The sequence below is a fragment of the Homarus americanus genome, unplaced genomic scaffold (genome assembly GCF_018991925.1).
Source record: "Homarus americanus isolate GMGI-L3 unplaced genomic scaffold, GMGI_Hamer_2.0 scaffold45469, whole genome shotgun sequence".
Lineage (NCBI taxonomy): Eukaryota > Metazoa > Arthropoda > Malacostraca > Decapoda > Nephropidae > Homarus > Homarus americanus.
Window position 1 is genome coordinate 43,169 of NW_024743834.1, and position 21,832 is coordinate 65,000.

Consider the following 21,832-nt stretch of genomic DNA (forward strand, 5'->3'; position numbering starts at 1 on the left):
GAGAGGGAGGGGTGGGGAGAGTGGAGGATGGGGTGGTGAGGGAGAGGGAGGTGGTGAGGAGAGGAGAGGGGTGGGGAGGGGGGAGAGGAAGAGGGGATGGGAGGGGAGGAGGAGGGTGGGAGGGGAGGAGGTGGGGTGAGGAGAGTGGAGGATGGCAGGGAGGGAGAGGAGGGGGAGGGGAGTGGAGGGTGGTGGAGGGTGAGGGAAGAGTGGGGGGACAGGGGAGGGGAGAGGGGAGATGGGGGAGGGAGTGGTAGGAGGAGGGAGGGAGGAAGAGGGGATGGGGAGGTAGAGAGGAGGGTGGGGATGGTGGGCAGGGAGAGGGAGGGAGGTGGAGGGGTGGGAGAGTGGAGGAGGGAGGGGGTGGGTGAGGGAGGAGGATGAGAGGGGAGGGGAGGAGGGAGGAGAGGGAGAGGGAGGTGGGGTGATAGAGAGTGGATGATGGGGAGGAAAGGGAGGAGTGAGGGGAGAGGAGGTGGTGGAGGGAGAGGAGATGGTGAGGAGAGTGGAGGATGGTGGAGAGGGAGAGGGGTGAGGGAGGGGGAGAGGGAGGAATGAGGGAGTGTGGAGGGGGAGAGAGGATGAGGGGAGGGTGGGAGAGGAGAGGGGGAGGGAGAGAGTGGAGGATGGTGAGGGGAGATGAGGAGGAGGAGGTGAGGGAGAGGAGAGGGGTGGGGGAGGTGGAGGATGGTGAGGAGAGGGAGAGAGGGGAGAACAGGAGGGGAGGGACAGGAGGGGAGGGAGAGGATGGGTGGTGGAGGGGAGGGGTGGGGGAGGATGGTGGGAGGGGAGAGTGGAGGAGGCAGGGAGACTGGAGGGAGAGGAGGATGGGTGAGGGAGCGAACTGGAGAGGGGGCAAGAGAGGAGGGTGAGAGGGAGAGCGGGGTGGGAGAGTGGGAGGGAGAGGGAGGATGGTGAGGGAGAGGGAGGGATGGTGAGGGAGGTGGAGATGAGGGAGGGAGAGTGGAGGAGGTGAGAGGGAGAGTGGATGGTGAGAGGAGGAGGAGGGGTGAGGGGAGAGGAGGAGGATGCAGAGGGGAGAGGGGAGGGGGGTGGGGAGGGGAGAGGAGGGAGAGAATGAGGGAGAGTGGAGGGTGGTGAGGAGAGTGGAGAGTGGAGGATGGTGAGGGAGAGTGGAGGATGGTAAGGGAGAGTGGAGAGTGGTGAAAAAGCCTCTCTCTCTCTCTCTCCTTAATTTTAATATCCATTACAGTTCCCTTCCTTACATCTCTCTCCAATATAATTAATTCCCTACACTTTAAATTTCCAAGATAACTTATTTCCACAACTATATTTCCACGTTAAATAATCTCTCACATAATATTTCCTTCATAACTAATTTCCAAGGTGATTCATTTCCTGGTCTTGTTGGGAAGCACTCGGCCAGTAATACAACAATAGTGTTTATATATACTTCAAGGCTTACATATTATCTCAGGGCTTGGGGTTATACAGAGAGAGAGAGAGAGAGAGAGAGAGAGAGAGAGAGAGAGAGATCACCATGTCGCCAAGTGATAATGATTCCTCCTCCTCCTCCTCCTTCTTCCTCTTCCCTCCTCCTTTCCTCCGTCCTCCTCCTACTCCTCTTCCTCTAACAAGCAAGGTTCCTTAACGTCCTGTAATTCTCAGACTGTAATTTCGACTGTAATTTTGTACTTAATTCCTCCCTCCTGTAAGACGTTCAACAACCTTCCAAAAAAATAGTGATGTTAGAGCCATTCAAACTGGGTCGGTGAAAATGGAGACGAGCTCGTTAACACTTAAATGAAAAGGAAGAGGAGGAGAAAGAGGAGGAGAAGATGGAGGAGAGGGGAGAAGAAGAGGAAGGGAAAATGAGAGGAAGGATGAGATGGAGGAGGAGGAGAAGAGGAAAGAGGAAGAGGAGGAAGACCGCTAAGAGGAGGTGGAGGAGAAAAAAATAAAATAAAGATCTGGTCGATAGAAGTTAAATGAAAAGGAGGAAGGAGCGATGGCGGAGGAGGAGAAAGGGGAGGAAGAAGAGGAGGAGGAAGAGGAGGAGTAAGAAGAAAAGGGAGAAGAGAAGAAGAAGAAAAAATAGAGAAAACCGAAAACAAAGAAAGTTTTTAAGAGATGCATGAAAGAAGGAGGATGAGAAGAGGAAGATAAATAGGAAGAAGAAGGAAGAGAATGACTAAATATTTTAAAGAGACGAGAAAAAAAGTTAAAAAAAATAAGAGAAACAATAAATCATAAGAAGGAACTAAAGATAATGAATAAATAAACGAAAGGAAGGAAGTAGTATAGATTGATAAACAACGGAGACAAAGACACATTGATAAAAGAGGTTAAATAATAATATGTCTTAACCTGTTCTCACCTGTAGTATCAACCTCTTCCCCCCACCTGCGTATTCCAAGGCTATTGCTTTACCTAGTCTTGTTACGTATGTTTGTCAGGTGAGTGTTCAGGTGAGTGTTCAGGTGTGTGTTCAGGTGAGTGTTCAGGTAAGTGTTCAGGTGTGTGTTTAGGTGAGTGTTCAGGTGATCGTCCAGGTGAGTTTCTAAGTAATCGTCCAGGTGACTCGTGTAATCATTATCAGTCCAGTGACCAGTACCAGGTAACGAACCCCCCCCCCTCCTTAATTACATTTCTACTTTTATTAGACAGGATATTTCTTTCTATTTCTTTCCCATCTGTTCCAATTGACCATTCCGGGGAGGTTACTTTGTGGTAAACACTTCAACAGCTGTACGTCCCAGATTCCTCCTCCTCCTCCTATCCCTGTTTCTCTCACCTCTCACCTTTCTTCCAGGTGGCTTGGATCTTCGTAGAGACGCAGACCATCCTAACCATTCACCACACCATCATCACCAAGAACCCTCGCTTCACCCTGGCCAGGAATGACCACAAACACTGGTACCTCAAGATCTCCGACGTAAGGCCCAGTGATCGCGGCAAGTACATGTGTCAGGTCAACTCCGATCCCATGATGAGCCAGACCGGATTCTTGGATGTTCAGGGTGAGTAGGAGAGGTCTCTAGGTATCTAGGATGAGTTATGGATAACCAGTTTCTAGATTATTGACGTCTAATCCACTTGTTGGTTGTCTAGATGATGTAAAGAAGGTTCTCAGTCACTGTTTATCTCTTGTTAATTTGATGGATTTTCAGCCTCTAAAATATATGGGCTAGGTGACGTGTCGTGGCACCATATGGGCTATGGGACACGCTTCTTATTATCACTATCGACATTATCATCACTAGCATCACCACCTTTACCATCCTCACCATAGATAACACCACCACCACCATCATCACCATCACTATCCTCACCCACGTTACCACTACCACCATCACTTTCATCATCACCAACATCATCATTTTCATCACCATCATCTGTCTCCTCACCATCACCCTCATGACTTGCCCCTCATCACAACAAAATGGCCGGAGATGTAAGCAGTGACTCGATAAGATATATGACCTAACTTTTCCAAATTCTCTTAATCAACTGAAGTACTTGTCAGAGAGAGAGAGAGACAGAGAGAGAGAGAGAGAGACCTCCTCCTTCTCTAAGACGTTACCGAAGGATGGAAGGATCTCTCAGGGTCTGTCGGAAGCCGCCAAGGCATCCTAAAACGACCTCGCCTGGCTTATGAGGTACCGACACTTGTTCCGCCTCACCCACGCCCTCATAACTCACTCCACTACTGACGGAGATCACGAAGGAAACGGAAGACAGTGAGACCATCTGCCTGAGGGACTTGGTAATGATTTGAAGATAAGAGACTGGTATTTGATGGTTTATGTGTGGATAGTTAGGGGGGAGGGGAGGGGGGTGGGTTGGGGGAGGGAGGGTGACAGGAGGTGAAGGGGTGAGAAGAGGATTGTTTGAGTGGTTAGTTGAAGTGATGAGAGATGTGGTTTGTTGTGGGATTAGGGGGAGAGATTGTGTTAAGAGCCAATCGGGGTGTTGTTACAGACATTATTTCGTGTTAGGGTAGGTTAGGTTAGGTTAGGGTAGGTTAGAGATCTCACCCTCGGTCACGACCAGCTAGAAACACAAAGACCAAAACCTTAGTTTCAGGTCAACTCAGCCAGACAAAGTTTAAGAAGCCTTCCTCCCTCCCACCCTCTATCCCCCTTCCCTCCATCCCCCTTCTCTCCATCCCCCCATCCTTCCATCCCCCCATCCTTCCATCCCTTCCTCCGTCCATCCATCCATCCCTACTTTTCCCCCCACCCCCTCAACAATGGCCGCGATGAGGAGGTTTACGGGCCGTATAAGTCAGACAACTTGATCAGCTCTGCCTGGGGTCTGGGAGTAAGTGAACCAATCCATCGACTTAGAGAGAGAGAGAGGGAGGGAGGGAAGAGAAACTTTTTTGGTTCCCCATCATCACAAACACAATAACGCCGCCCACCTCCTCACAGAATCCAAGGAGGAAACTTTCTTAAGGAACCTCTCCCCCCATCCCTCCCCCTTCTACCCCACCACACACACAGAACTCGTTGACAATTTGATCGTCTCAGTTCCCCGCCTGCTTCTTGTGCCGGCCAATATACCTAAGTGGTCGATTCCTGTAGCTTCTTCTACAGGTCTTGAGACAGATGATGGAGGGAGGGAGAAGGAGGTGGTGGAGGTGGTGGTGGTGGTGGTGTCCGCGGGAATGACACTCGTCGTCCAAAGGAGTTTAAGACACGCTGTTGTTTGGGTGTGTCAGTCAGTGGAGAGGTTGTTGGTGGTAGAGAGATGATGTTATTGAGAACTTTAAAGGAATTGCGTGTTTGTCGATGAGTTAATGTGGTGTTTATTAAATTTTGACGATATGGAGAGACAGAGAGAGAGAGAGAGAGAGACATCTACAATAACAATGGATGTACTACCAGAATCTATTTACGGTAGAGAGATAAAATACAACAACATTATCATGAAATGTCAAACAAAACCAAACCTATTGACGAAATAATAAACCTTAAAACAAAAGTCCTTAAGTTAGAGAGGATCAGGAAGTGACACAAGAGGAGTAAAACTTAGTGGATCGTTTATGAAGGAAGACGTCGCCCCACACTCACGCTATCTCGGTGTTGGTTAGGTTAGGTTAGGTTAGGTTAGGTTAGCCAAATTTAAGTTATTTATTGATGTATCTTTAACTCAATGTTGACTTAAAAAACTTACGGCATTCACCTTCAATCAATAAACTTAGAAAACGATGTTGACAGAGAGACGAACGTAATGTATATAAAGCAAGCAATTCTAATCCAGAGTAAACACGTCGATGATCTCCACCAATGAATCGTAAAGGAGAGGGGAGGCTGTGTACAGTTGTCCCCTCCCCTCTATATAAACAAACTCCAAATCGTAAATAAACTTACCACTCCCACCTCTCTATCGTAAACGAAGACAAGTTCCTTTATAGTTATCCCTCAAAACATAAACCAAACTTTTTTTTAAGGTAAACTAACTTAAAACTCCAATAGCACGAATATATGTCGCAAGTAAAAGAAGTCTGTTTGTAGTCCTCTTCCTTGGCGAGCTCTTCCGTCCTTTTTTTAAGTAACACACACACAGTCCTCAGAGCCACATGCCAGACACAATACCAGGCGCCTGTGAGGGGTGAGGTAGGATCGTCTGGCGACCGTGAGGAGTGAGGTAGGTTCGTCTGGCGCCCGTGAAGAGTGAGGTAGGATCGTCTGGCGCCCGTGAAGAGTAAGGTAGGATCGTCTGGTGCCCGTGAGAGTGAGGTAGAATCGTCTGGCGCCCGTGAAGAGTAAGGTAGGATCGTCTGGTGCCCGTGAGAGTGAGGTAGAATCGTCTGGCGCCCGTGAGAAGTGAGGTAGGATCGTCTGACGTCCAGGAGAGTGAGTGGTGGGCGCTGGCGGGTGGTTCTTGAGCGAGGTTCCGGAGGGGCGCGGATACAGAGTGGACGGTCTAGGTTTTAGTAGCCAGTTCCGGCCATCTCCGTCCAACATTGTGGCGCTAGTCTGACCCTCTCCCAGGATAACAAACTACCCAGTGTTTGGGCCAATGACCGCACCGGGCTGAGTTATGGGGAAGGGAAGGGGAAGGGAGGTAGTGAGGGATGGGGGAGGGTGCAGGAGAGGGGGGAAGAGGATGGGAGAAAGGGAGGAAGTGTTGGATAGGAGGGTGGGGAGAGGGAAGGAAGGGGAAGACAAGTGGACAATTTACTGACAAGCTTGTTGCATCGAGATCTTCATAGGAAGAGGACGACGCCTCGAGGCTGCGGGGAGAGTTGATTGCTGGGGAGTTTTGGCTACTGTCTTATTAACATAACCTAACCTAATCTAACCAGCCTATCCTATCCTATCCTCATACCTCATTATGTGTGGATGAGACCTGGCAAGTGAGGAGAGAGCTCTCTTAGTGTGCGGTCAAGAGAGAGTTACCTGCCCATTTTCTCACACCGTAACCCTGCCTTGGCCATGGGATCGAACGCGTGTCTCTCGGTTTGGAAGTCCAGGGCGTTAACTGCTGAGCCACGGCATCTCAGTAGCAGGAAACATGATATTTACAAGCGGGTGGAAGGACACTAACCTCTGCCTTACCCTCGTCAGGAAGGTCTCATACTGCCCACCGTGCTTCCTTCCCCGCCCGGCCATTCCCTTTGTAATTCTATAGAGGGAAAAGTGAACATTATGACAAGCAGTAATAGTGAGGAGCTCGTGCTGTATGTGTGAAGCAGTGTCTTAGTGATGATGATGATGTGTGTGTCTCTTCCTACCATCTTCATTAAACAAGTACAGAACAAAACAACAGATGCAGCAAAGCCTAAAACAGCAACAGTATAATAATGACAAATAACAACAACAACAGTGGGGCCAAAAACAACAACCACAACAACAACAACAGCAACAGTAACAGCAACAACAACAACAGTAGGACTCCATACAAGCAACAACAACAAACAACAACAACAACAGCAACAACAACAACAACAACAACAACAACAACAGTGGGGCCAAAAAACAACAAACTACAACAACAACAACAACAGGACCAAAAACAACAGTAATAACAACAACAGTAGGACCCAAAACAACAACAACAACAACAACAGGACCAAAAACAACAGTAATAACAACAACAGTAGGACCCAAAACAACAACAACAACAACAACAACAACAACAGGACCAAAAACAACAGTAATAACAACAACAGTAGGACCCAAAACAACAACAACAAGAGAATAATAAAGACTGGGGGGCTGGATGCAAGGCAGTCTTAACTCCCTTCATAAACTCGCCCAGGGAGCAGAGTGGCAAGTCCCTAGAGCTCCATTTGTGGATTTTTTGAACACTTGTGACTGAGAGACGCTGATGAAGGACCTAACCTCTCACGTCTCTCACTCTAAAATTACGTCCCGTGCCTCTCTCTCTCTCTCTCTCTCTCTCTCTCTCCTGTTGCTTTTGAGTCTGTCTCTTGTCTCTCGTTGGTGTTCTCTCTCGTGTTACTATTTTTATATTCTTGTCTTTTTTATTCTTATTCTCTGTCTGGGTGTCTGTCTGCGTGTCTGTCTGGGTGTCTGTCTGTCTGTCTGTCTATCTGTCTGTCTGTCTGTCTAACTCTAACCTAACCTAGATATAACAAAATTCCTTTACAAAATATAATCAAACAGAGATGAAACGCTCTGTGATCATGAACGGTATTTAGTGAACGCTAATGTTTAGATGTTTTTAATAATGTTTAGGTGTTCTATTTTAAACATCCTAAGGATTAGCTCTCTAAATATCGCTAATGTTTAATGTTTAGATGTTTTTAATGATGTAATGAGGTGTGTTTAGTCAGCTTATAGTTATTTTTTACTGATTAAACTGGTGGATGTTTTCTCGTGGGATTAATTAAATGTTGAATGATTTAATACCTTCCTCACGCCATTATCTCTACACTCACGTTATTTTCTGTACATCCTCACGTTATTTTCTCTACATCCTCACGTTATTTTCTCTACACACACGTTATTTTCTTTACACACGTTATTTTCTCTACATCCTCACGTTATTTTCTCTACACACGTTATTTTCTCTACATCCTCACGTTATTTTCTCTACATCCTCACGTTATTTTCTCTACATCCTCACGTTATTTTCTCTACACACACGTTATTTTCTCTACATCCTCACGTTATTTTTTCTACACACACCTCACGTTATTTTCTCGTTATTTTCTCTACATCCTCACGTTATTTTCTCTACATCCTCACGTTATTTTTTCTACACACACGTTATTTTTTCTACACACACGTTATTTTCTCTACATCCTCACGTTATTTTCTCTACATCCTCACGTTATTTTCTCTACATCCTCACGTTATTTTCTCTACATCCTCACGCCTTTTTTCTCTCTCCCTGAACAGTACCGCCGGACATCATTGACGACGAGAGCAGCTCGGAGGTGGTGGTGAAGGAAGGGCAAGACGTCACCCTGGAGTGTAGGGCAAGAGGGTCACCTAAACCTGTTATATCGTGGAAGAGGGAGGATGGTGGCAAGATTGACATAAACAACGGCATTAATTGTGAGTTTTTGTGGTTTATTTTGTGAGTTTTGTGGTTTATTTTGTGAGTTTTGTGGTTTATTATGTAAATTTGTTGTTTATTTTGTGGGTTTGTGGTATATTTTGTGAGTTTATGGTTTATTTTGTGTTTGTTGTTTATTTGTTTGTGGTTTATTTTGTGAGTTTGCGGTTTATATTGTGATTTTGTGATTTATTTTGTGATTTTGTGGTTTATTTTATGAGTTTTGTGATTTATTTTGTGATTCTGTATTTTATTTAGTGAGTTTTGTGGTTTATTATGTGATTCTGTGGTTTATTTTGAGTTTGTGGTAGATTTTGTGATTTTTGTGGTATATTTTGTGATTTTGCTGTTTATTTTGTGAGTTTTGTGGTTTATTTTGTGAATTTTGTGGTTTATTTTGTGAGTTTTGGGTTTATTTTGTGAGTTTTTGGTTTATTTTGTGAGGTTTGTGGTTTATTTTGTGAAATTGTGGTTTAATTTGTTTGTGGTTTATTTTATGAGTTTGTGGTTTATTTTGTGAGTGTGTGGTTTATTTTGTGAGTTTGTGGTTTATTTTGTGAGTTTGTGGTTTATTCTGTGATTTTGTGATTTATTTTGTGTTTTTGTGGTTTATTTTGTGAGTTTGTGGTTTATGTTGTGAGTTTTGTGGTTTATTTTGTGAGTTTTTTATTTATTTCGGGCTCATAAACATAATACAAACGTCTACTTTACAGCCCCCCCCACGTCCCTTCCCCCTCACCCGCTCCCCCCCCCACATACCCCCTTCCCCCACACACCCCCTCCCCCACCCCCCACACAAGTGCATGACCGTCCAATACACCTGTGCTATATACAGGTAGGAAGAGTGATGATGGCCACTGGTGTACCTGCCATAAATCAGGCATCTCATACACACCTGTCCCTCACACACACACACCCTCTTCAATCCTCCACATCCATCCCTTCTCACCATCTCTTCCTTCTTCTTTCTCCTTTCTTTCTCTCCACACACCTCAACCTCCTCATTTCCTCCTCCTCACTCCTCCTCCTCCCTCACCTTAACCTCCTCCTCACCCCTTAACCCTTCTCCTCCTCCCTCACCCCTAACCCCCTCCTCCTCACCTTAACCCCTTTCCTCCTCCTCCTCACCCCTTAACTCTTCTCCTCCTCCCTCAATTCTTTAACCCCCTTCTTCCTCCTCCTTCACTCCCTTAACCCCTTTCTCCTCCTCACCTCCTTAACCCTCCCTCCTCACCCTCAATCCCCCTTCCCTCCTCCTTCCAGCTGTTTGGTATTCGGGGAGGTTAGAGCTTGAAGGTGACATAATCCTCGTTACGATAGTCTAGGGGTCCACCCCTGTCACTTACTCCCACGTGGTAACTCCTCCTGCGCCTAACACAGTGGGGGGGGAGTAGGTGGGAGGAAGGAGTGGGGGAGGAGGGGGAGAGGAAGAAAGAGGAAGGAGTTATGATGGAAGGAAGGCGAGAGAGAGAGAGAGATGAGAGAGAGAGAGAGAGAGAGAGAGGTCTTAAAACATGAAAATAGGTGATAAAAAGTGTGACATAGGATAGGGTCAGGACGGTGTTCCGGGCCGGTGGAGACCAGAGAGAGAGAGACTGTGGTCCGGACACAGACCTCGATAACCTGGAACCCTGAGACCAACTTCAAAGGAGGAGTTGTTCTGAGAGAGAGAGAGAGAGAGAGAGAGAGAGAGAGAGTCACCAGTGTTAAACGTTTTGAAGCACAGGGAAGGCTTGGAGATAAGAGAGATATGAGACCCTGTGAGAGAAAAGAGAGATAGAGACCCTGTGAGAGAAAAGAGAGATAGAGACCCTGTGAGAGATAAGAGAGAGAGACCCTGTGAGAGATAAGAGAGATATGAGACCCTGTGAGAGAAAAGAGAGATAGAGACCCTGTAAGAGATAAGAGAGAGACCCCTGTGAGAGATAAGAGAGAGAGACCCCAGAGAGATAAGAGAGAGAGACCCTGGTGAGAGATAAGAGAGAGAGACCTCAGGAGAGATAAGAGAGAGACCGTGAGAGATAAGAGAGAGATCTCAGGGAGAGATAAGAGAGAGACCTCTGTGAGAAATAAGAGAGAGACCCTGTGAGAGATAAGAGATAGAGACCCCCAAGGGGAGAGATAAGAGAGAGAGACCATGTGAGAGATAAGAGAGAGAGAGACCCTGTGAGAGATAAAAGAGATAGAGGCCCTGTGAGAAATAAGAGAGATATGAGACCCTGTGAGAAATAAGAGAGATAGAACTAGCCTGTTTGAGACTACTGGAAGTAACTTTTATACCCATATATCGCTTGCTTATCTTTTCCGTGTTAACTGATAAGACTGCATCATTTTACAAGGATTCCAACTTCCAGATGTTTGTGTGTGGGGAAAATGTGGGGGAGGGAGGTTGTGTATGGGTTTGTGTGTTTATGTGTGTAGGTATGTGTGGGTGTGTGTGTAGGGGGGGTCTGTAGATGAGTGTTTTGTTGTGTGTGTGTGTGTGTATATACTTTGTTTATACCTGATATCCTCGGTAGGTAAGGAGGGGGGGGGTGGGGAGTAAGTGGAGAGAGGGGGAGGGGTGTCCCATGCAACTGAATATATACATTGTTTATTATCGCTTATTCTCCAGAACGTCACTACAGAACCCTCTGGAAAATTTTTGTCCAGTCCGAAGCAATTTGGAGGAGGGCTGTGTGTGTGTGTGTGTGTGTGTGTGTGTGTGTGTGTGTGTGTGTGTGTGTGTGTGTCTTTTACGAATCTGCCTCCGTGCTTTTCTTCAATTACTTTTAGTAGTGTTACGGGTGTTAGTGCAATGCGCAAGAATTAGGGGGTTATATCTATTAGATGAATTGGTCATGAGAGAGAGAGAGAGAGAGAGAGAGAGAGAGAGAGAGAGAGATAATATACACTATCTCCTTCAAGTTCTCCTAGTAACCCCTGTGTTCTCCTATCTCTTCTTCCACAGTGAAGGTGACGGATTCAGAAGTTCTCCATATACCCACTGTGTCTCGTCTCCACATGGGGGCGTATCTCTGTATCGCCTCCAACGACGTGCCGCCCTCCGTCTCTAAGAGGATCATTCTTCAAGTGCAGTGTGAGTACATGAGAGAGAGAGAGAGAGAGAGAGAGAGAGAGAGAGAGAGAGAGAGAGAGAGAGAGAGGTGCGTGGAATCAGATCAGTTCCCCCTCAACCGTTTTCTGTAGTGTGGGTTTTTTATATATAATATTTATTTATATATTCTGTGCTATTCTTATGGTTTTACAGTGTGGTTAGGTTAGGTTAGGTTATTGATTATTGTTATTGTATGTTGTTGCTGTTGTTATTCATGTATTAATTATTGTTTCATTATTATTATTATTATTATTATTATTATTATTATTATTATTATCCCATTCTTCAACACTTTATCAATTTCATTATAAATCTCTACTTCGGTAAAACAACATAATCGCTACAGTCAGTAACATCAAACATTAAAAAAAAAAAAACACCCAAAAATGTTGTCTCGTCAAAATACAGTGGAATTTAAAGCCCGGTGTTGTGTGATGGGGGTCATAACACAACATTGTGGCGAGGCGGGAATAATGTTACACAAACAGACTATTGCCCTCAACCTCCTCTTGTGCTGGGAATAACTGCTGTGGTGTTGGGTTTCCTGGTTGGTTGGGTTGGGTAGGTAAAAAAAGAGAGAGAGAGAGAGAGAGAGAGAGAGAGAGAGAGAGAGAGAGGTAATACAGTATCCCTTATTTAAAAAAAAAACATCCTGCAGTCAAGTCAGTAGTGGCAGAATTTTTGGTAGGGTAAACTAAACACAAAACTAACCTAACCGTAACCTAAACCTAACGTAACCTAACCTAACGTAACCTAACCTAACCTAACCGTAACCTAAACCTAACGTAACCTAACCTCCCTCTTCAAGGGGTCTTTTAACTTCTTTGAGTAGAAGTTAAAAGGATAAATCAGATCTGGGTCCATTATTTTCAGTAACTTTAAACTTAATTTCCAAAACCTAACTTATGGGACGAGGAAAGTATCTTAGTATGGTCGAGTCTCTGTGTGTAATTTCGACGTCATTTTTTAGTTCATGTACCCAAATCTCTCTCTCTCTCTCTCTCTCTCTCTCTCTCTCTCTCTCTCTCTCTCTCTATCTATCTATCTCTCTCTCTCTCTCCATCTATCTATCAACTAAATAAATACATTTAAACGTAACATCCAAAGAGAAACCATTATTTTTCTCGTAACTTAAGTGAATTATTTAACTACATTATCCCATCACTCAGAATAAAACAAAAGAGAAAAACAAACAAAAAACAACTTACGTGCTTTTGTGAATATGGGTCAAGTTTCCTGAAATATACTGGTATATCTCTCAACTTCACTGTAGTTTATGTATTTTTTTTTTGTAGTTATGAATTTAGTAATTTTGTTGTGGGTATCTGTAGTGTAATTACTGTATATTTATCATAGGAATAATACATGAAGGCTGTATGTATGTATGTATGTATGTATGTATGTATGTATGTATGTATGTATGTATGTCATCTCCTCTATCTACTTGCTTATCTTTTTCTTTGTCTATCTACCCATCCTTATATCTACTTATCTTTCCATCCTTCTGATTCCTCTTCTCATTCTTTTATTATCACTTCTATTATGCGGGATTTATCCATTCGATTTTTTTTCCATCCCGAGGGAGAGGAGGGAGAGGAGGAGGAGGAGGAGGAACAGGAGGAGGAGGAGAACAGGGGCAGTAGGAGGAAGTGGTGGTGGTGGTGATGGACGAGGAGGAGGAACATGAGGAGGAACAAGGGGAGGAGGAAGAGGAGGAACAGGAAGAGTAGGAGGAACAGGAAGAGTAGGAAGAACAGGAAGAGAAGGAAGAACAGGAAGAGGAGGAAGAAGAACAGACGAAGGAGGAGGAGGAGGAGGAGGAGGATCTTTACTTTGCTATCTTCACTATACTGGAGTTTTATGTTGACAGTAAAAGTGTTCTCACAAGTTGACATACGCCCTTGAACCTCGTCCCTATATCACACTTACCAGGGGTTAGGTTAGGTTGGGTTAGGTTAGGTTAGGTTGGGTTAGCATGTTAGGTGTGTTGGGTTAGGTTGGGTTGGGTTGGGTTGTGGGAGGTTGTGTAGTTGTGTTAGGTTGTGTTAGGGTTGAGGCTGGGCTGGGTTGGGTTGGGTTGAGGTTGGGTTGGGCTGGGTTAGGCTGGGCTGGAAGCAGGCTGGGCTGGGTTGGGTGGGTTGGGGCTGGCAAGCAGCTGGGTGGGTAGGTTGGGTTGGGGGGTAGGTTGGGTAGCTGGAGTGGGTTAGGTAGGCTGGGCGGTGCTAGGCTGGGCTGGGCTGGGAAGCTGGGCTGGGCTGGGTTAGGTTGTGCTAGGTTGGGTGGGTGAAGGTTGGGCTGGGTTGGGGTTGGGTTGGGTTAGGTTGGGTTGGGTTGGTGTGTAGGTTGGGTTGTGCTAGCTGGGTGCTGGGTTGGGTTGGGTTGGCTGGGTTGGGTTGGGTTGGGTTGAGGCGGGGCACTGAAAAAGGTGGGTGTGGGTTGAATATATAATAGCAACACACCACCGCTAAATAGCAAATAGCAAAACACAACCACTAGCTTCACCTTATCACGGGTAGCTAACGCATGATAGAGTGGCAGCTAGTATCGTCAATTATATTAACGATTATTATCAAATAGGGATTATATAGTCTTAGTAATTGACTTCCTTACACAAAATAATTCAACACAATAATCATAAAAAAACTCAATTATACAACATGATTATCGTAAAAACTAAATCAATTAACAGGATTATCGTAAAACATAATTTAACCCGATTATCTTTTAAAAAAACCTCAATAATCTAACCCGATTATCTTACGCCAACGAACATGGATTACACATGAAACGTAATTTTAATGTGACTATTGTTTTTAACACTCTATTAAAACTTGAGGACAGGCGAACTGGACTTGACTCTGGTATAACTCAGCCAGTACAGTTTATGGTTGCAAAGGGGGTGGGAGGGGCGAGGGCGGCGGTAATGGGGGAGGAGGGGGGGTTTGAGGGGCAGTGGTGAGGAGGGGCAGAAATGAGATAATTTTTTTTCCACTGTTGGTAATTCACTAAATCAAAGTTTATTTTTTATGGTGTAATAATTTAAGAGACGTGTGTGTGTGTGTGTGTGTGTGTGAACGACAATAATTTTCACGAGAGAGAGAGAGAGAGAGAGAGATTTCACACCTATCCACCACACAACACACCTGTCCTAGTACAGCCTGTCCACCACAACACACCGTCCCAGTACAGCCTGTCCACCACACAACACACCTGTCCCAGTACAGCCTGTCCACCACACAACACACCTGTCCCAGTACAGCCTGTCCACCACACACACACACCTGTCCCAGCAGCCCTGTCCACCACACACAACACACCTGTCCTAGAACACCTGTCCACCACACAACACACCTGTCCTAGTACAGCCTGTCCACCACACAACACACCTGTCCCAGTACAGCCTGTCCACCACACAACACACCTGTCCCAGTACAGCCTGTCCACCACACAACACACCTGTCCTAGAACACCTGTCCACCACACAACACACCTGTCCTAGTACAGCCTGTCCACCACACAACACACCTGTCCCAGTACAGCCTGTCCACCACACAACACACCTGTCCCAGAACACCTGTCCACCACACAACACACCTGTCCCAGTACAGCCTGTCCACCACACAACACACCTGTCCTAGTACACCTGTCCACCACACAACACACCTGTCCTAGTACACCTGTCCACCACACAACACACCTGTCCCAGTACAGCCTGTCCACCACACAACACACCTGTCCTAGAACACCTGTCCACCACACAACACACCTGTCCTAGTACAGCCTGGTCCACCACACAACACACCTGTCCTAGTACACCTGTCCACAACAGAACACACCTGTGCTAGTACAGCCTGTCCACCACACAACACACCTGTCCTAGAACACCTGTCCCCAACAGAACACACCTGCAGTACAGCCTGTCCACCACACAACACACCTGTCCCAGACAGCCTCCCACCTGTCCTAGAACACCTGTCCACCACACAACACACCTGTGCTAGTACAGCCTGTCCACCACACAACACACCTGTCCTAGAACACCTGTCCACAACAGAACACACCTGTGCTAGTACAGCCTGCCCACCACACAACACACCTGTCCCAGTACACCTGTCCACCACACAACACACCTGTCCTAGAACACCTGTCCACCACACACCACACCTGTCCTAGTACAGCCCTGTCCACCACACAACACACACCTGTCCTGAACACCTGTCCACCACACAACACACCTGTCCTAGTACAGCCTGTCCACCACACAACACACCTGTCCTAGTACAGCCTGTCCAACCACACACAAACACACACCTGTCCTAGTACACCTGTCCACCACACAACACACCTGTCCTAGTACACCTGTCCAACCACACAACACACCTGTCCTAGTACAGCCCACCACACAACACACCTGTCCTAGCACACCTGTCCAACCACACACTACACCGTCCCAGTACAGCCTGTCCACCACACAACACACCTGTCCTAGCACAACCTGTCCACCACACAACACACCTGTCCTAGTACAGCCTGTCCACCACACAACACACCTGTCTTAGCACAGCCTGTCCACCACACAACACACCTGTCCTAGTACAGCTGTCCACCACACAACACACCTGTCCTAGAACACCTCCACCACACAACACACCTGTCCTAGTACAGCCTGTCCAACACACAACACACCTGTCCTAGTACACCTGTCCACCACACAACACACCTGTCCTAGTACACCTGTCCAACCACACACAACAGTCCGCACACCTGTCTACTACAACACACCTGTCCTAGTACACCTGTCCACCACACAACACACCCGTCCAAGTACACCTGTCCACCACAACACGCCTGTCCTAGTACACCTGTCCACCACACAACACACCTGTCCAGTACACCTGTCCAACCACAACACACCTGTCCTAGTACACCTGTCCACCACACAACACACCCGTCCTAGAACACCTGTCCACCACACAACACACCTGTCCTAGTACACCTGTCCACCACACAACACGCCTGTCCTAGTACACCTGTCCACCACACAACACCCCGTCCTAGCACACCTGTCCACACAACACACCTGTCCTAGTACACCTGTCCACCACACAACACACCTGTCCAAGTAACCTGTCCACCACACAACACACCTGTTTTAGTGAACCTGTCCACCACAAAACACACCTGTCCTAGCACACCTGTCCACTTCCACAACACACCTGTCCTAGTACACCTGTCCACCACACAACACACCTGTCCAAGCACACCTGTCCACCACACAACACGCCTGTCCTAGTACACCCGTCCACCTCCAACACACCTGTCCTAGTACACCTGTCCACTCACAACACACACCTGTCCCAGTACACCTGTCCTCTTCACAACACACCTGTCCGTAGTACACCTGTCCACTTCACAACACACCTGTCCTAGACACCTGTCCACTTTACAACACACCTGTCCTAGTACACCTGTCCACCACACAAACACACCTGTCCAAGACACCTGTCCAACACACAACACGCCTGTCCTCAGTACACCTGTCCACTCACAACACACCTGTCCTAGACACACCTGTCCACCACACACACAACAAACCTGTCTTAGTGCACCTGTCCACCACAAAAACACACCTGTCCTAGTACACCTGTCCACCTTTACAACACACCTGTCCTAGTACACCTGTCCACTTTACAAAACACCTGTCCTAGTACACCTGTCCACTTCACACACACCTGTCCTACACACCTGTCCACCACAACACACCTGTCCTAGCACCTGTCCACTTCCACAACACACCCGTCCTAGTACACCTGTCCACTCACAACACACCTGTCCTAGTACACCTGTCCACCACACAACACACCTGTCCAAGCACACCCGTCCACCACACAACACGCCTGTCCTACAGCACACCTGTCCACCCCCACCAACACACCTGTCCTAGCACACCTGTCCACCCACAACACACCTGTCCTAGTACACCTGTCCACCACACAACAAACCTGTCTTAGTGCACCTGTCCACCACAAAACACACCTGTCCTAGTACACCTGTCCACTCTACAACACACCTGTCCTAGCACACCTGTCCACCTTTACAACACACCTGTCGTAGTACACCTGTCCACTCCACAACACACCTGTCCTAGTACACCTGTCCACCACACAACACACCTGTAGACTCATGGATACATATTCCACCATAACTTACACATAAACTTGACACAAACCACACAACAATGTATGTTTACGTATACCTTCCCCCCCCAGATCACACCACGAACAACGTACACCCCACATCACATCACACCACGAACAACGTACACCCCCACATCACACCACGAACAACGTACACCCACATCCACATCACACCACGAACAACGTACACCCCACATCCACATCACACCACGAACAACGTACACTCCCACTTCCACATCACACCACGAACAACGTACACCCCACATCCACATCACACCACGAACAACGTACACTCCCCATCCACATCACAGACAACGTACACCCCACTTCACATCACACACGAACAACGTACACTCTCGTATCTATATATCACCTTCCTAAGACGGCAGAGAGAGAGAGAGAGAGAGAGAGAGAGAGAAGGCTTGGGGAAGGGAGGGGGTGGGGTTAAGGGAGAAAAACATTAGTGTAATTGAAGTAATTTAATGTATTGTAAAACACCTTTGGAATTTAAGAAATACGTACTAAGTATTTGTTCATTAAATAATATGTGTGTGTGTGTGTGTGTGTGTGTGTGTGTGTGTGTGTGTGTGTTATATGTATGTGCGTATATATCCACCTGAGAGAGAGAGAGAGAGAGACTAATGGACACCAAATAAATGATGTCTTAAAGAATAGAAAAAAAACCGATGCAATACAAAATACATTAAGAATCACGTTTAAATTTCTACTGATATATGCCAAACAAAAAAATATAAAGGGCTTTCAGATAGTTTAGTTCAGGGTTGGTAAATTATCGCTCACTTTGGGTCGTGGTTTAGACATGATCATCAAGAGGTTGAGAGACAGGCCTAGTCAGGTAGTTATAAATGATGCCAACTGAGGTGTTATTTTCTCCTCTCCTCTCTCTCCTCTCTCTCTCTCTCTCACCTCATCGTGTATTATTCATCTTCTTTTCTTATCTTTCTTTTTATCACTTACTTTCTCTTGTTTTCTCCTCTTTCTACTCCTGTCTCTATCGCTCTCTTCCTCTCCTTTTCTTACACCTCCTCCCCTCATCCCCACCGTACCTCCTCTCCCTTCCTACATCCTCTCCTTCCCCTGCACCACCCCCTCCCCACACCACACCCCCTCCCCACCCACCCCTCCCCACACCACAACCCTCACGTATTACAACCTCCCTTTCACTCTACTCCCTCTACCCCCCTACACCCCTCCCTCCCCATAATCCACCCCTCCTTCCCCCCACAACACCCACAACACAGCAAGACTCATACTACTAAATTATTTACTAGTATAGTAGTGTCCCCGTGGCGCAGTGGAAAGCGCGATGGACTTCTAATCCATAGGTCCCGGGTTCGACCCCGGCAGATGACCAGTTTTTCGGACTTACAGTGACAGTGAGTTACCAGTGGAAGGTGATGAGTGACGGAAGGTGAAGTGGAGTAAAGGTAACGAAAGAGGATTGGAGGCGGAACGGGGAATTAGGAAAGGATTGCATGATGTGTTTTTGCCATGATAGTAAAGAGGATTAGGTGAGTTACAGGTGAGTGACAGGTGAGTGACAGGTGAGTAAAGGTTAGGTTAGGTTAGGTTAGGTTAAGTTGGTATGAAGGTAGGAAAGGATAGGGAGAGAGAGATACTCATCATTTTAGACAAACAAGGAAGAGATAAATATTGGAATTACTAGAGACAGACAGTGACTGCAACAAGTACAGGCAGTGAACTGACATAGGAATTCCCAGTACCGCGATGTGTGTGTGTGTGTGTGTGTGTGTGTGTGTGTGTGTGTGTGTGTGTGTATATGTGTGTGTGTATGTATGTATGTATGTATGTATGTGTGTGTGTGTGTATGTGTGTGTGTGTGTGTATGTGTGTATGTGTGTGTGTGTGTGTGTGTATGTGTGTGTGTGTGTGTGTGTGTGTGTGTATGTATGTGTGTGTGTGTGTGTGTGTGTGTGTGTGTGTGTGTGTGTGTGTGTGTGTGTATGTGTATGTATGTATGTATGTGTGTGTGTGTGTGTGTGTGTGTGTGTGCGTGTGTGTGTGTGTGTGTGTGTGTGTATGTGTATGTATGTGAGGTACTCGATAGCGTGTGTAGAATACCTGAACGTCTCAAACAAACATCCAACAAGAATTTTAGCGAAATATGTACATAAACTATATAAATGAGGGAGGAAGAAAAACGATAATAATTCTTTTACATTAAAGGAAGGAGGTAGGTAATATGATGGAAGAATTGATAAAAGATAAATAAATAGTCCGATTAACCATAAACGACGACACTTTACATTCATTTATACGATACCAAGAAGTGACGTGCTTGGGATGCCTTTGTTATGATGTACGATAATTATGAAATATTAATGTGTAGTGTTTTATGTAAGAAATATAAATATGTGCTCCTTTTAATGTATATGTAACACAGACAGCCACACAGACATATTACACATTCATTCATACATACAAAGATACATATATAAACACGAGTTATATTTTATTGCAGAAAATACTGAAATATACATACATACATACATACATACATACATACATACATACATACATACATACATACATACAGATAAGGAATTGCAGTGACAAAAATACAAAACTTATTATCTATATCTGTACCTCCCATCATCATCATCATCATCTCGTCATTATCATCTACCTCTCTACCTCCCATCATCATCATCATCATTATCATCATCTCATCATTATCATCCACCTCTCTACCTCCCATCATCATCATCATCATCTCATCATTATCATCCACCTCTCTACCTCCCATCATCATCATCATCATCATCATCTCATCATTATCATCCACCTCTCTACCTCCCATCATCATCACCATCATCATCATCTCATCATTATCATCCACCTCTCTACCTCCCATCATCATCATCATCATCATCATCTCCGTCTTTCTTATGTAAACAGTAATTAATTTATCTTCATTAAATAATACACGGGATCATTAACGGTTCTTCATCAATAATTCAATAAACTATTAACTAGGACGAACCTCTGCGCCTCCTCTCGGTCATACTTTCATACAGACTTGGAGAGTATGTATGTATGTATGTATGTATGTATGTATGTATGTATGTATGTAATGTATGTGTGTATGTAATATATGTATGTATGTATGTAAATGTAGAAATAATACTAGCGATATTAATTAGGCGATAGTCACACACACACACACACACACACACACACACACACACACACACACAGGGCAGGGTGTTGCTATATTTTCTAATACCCGACATAAGAAACTCAAAGAGATCCCCAATACCATCAGTCATTAAGGCTTAGTTGAATGATTAATGAAGTGATTAGAGGCAAGTCGCTCAATCTGGAGGTGTTAATGAGCTTTGCATACGTGTGTGGTAGGATTGTGGTAAGATTGTTTAAGGATTGTGGTTGGGATTTGGTTGGAATGTAAGATTTGTGGTTGGTGTTGTGGTAGAATTGTGGTAGGAATATGATAAGATTGTGGTAGATTTATGATAATATAGTCACAGGACTGAAGTAAGATTGTGAGGTAAGAAAGAAATAAGATTGTGGTTGGATTGTGTTTACCTGGTCAAAAGCGTTGTCATTGAATTGTGGTTGTGTTAATATGGAGATATAAGATTTGTATGTATGTATGTATACACACACACACACACACACACACACACACACACACACACACACACACACACACACCACCATCTGATAAATGTAAACAAAGGATTAGAACCAAATTAATTACACACACCCAAATGATAATGAGGTAGACCCTTAAGCAATTACTTCCACAGGTAGCAATTTCACCCAAGGCTGGGGGTGAGGGAGGAGGGGCAGAGGGGGAACTGATTGTGGAGGGGAGGATGGTGAGGAAAGGGGAGGTGGAGGGAAGAAAAGAGGGAAGGAGGAGGAAGGGGTAGAGGGAAGGGGTGGAGGGGAAGGGGCAAGAGGGAAGGGGGAGGTGAGGGGAAGGAGGAAAAGGAATGACAATACATAAGAGGAGGTAGAAAAGGTAAGCAGAATT

General features: G+C 45.7%; 1 protein-coding gene across 3 annotated transcripts in view; it reads left to right on the forward strand.

Moving 5' to 3' along the window:
- The window catches only part of LOC121877552 (lachesin-like), a 32,307-nt gene that overhangs the window by 3,153 nt on the left and 7,322 nt on the right, over positions 1 to 21,832 (forward strand). For all 3 annotated transcript variants that reach the window (XM_042383345.1, XM_042383347.1, XM_042383346.1), the window contains exons 2-4: positions 2,774 to 2,981; positions 8,337 to 8,495; positions 11,447 to 11,575. In XM_042383345.1, the coding sequence (XP_042239279.1) occupies positions 2,774 to 2,981; positions 8,337 to 8,495; positions 11,447 to 11,575 (496 nt within the window). The remainder of the gene's footprint in view (positions 1 to 2,773; positions 2,982 to 8,336; positions 8,496 to 11,446; positions 11,576 to 21,832) is intronic.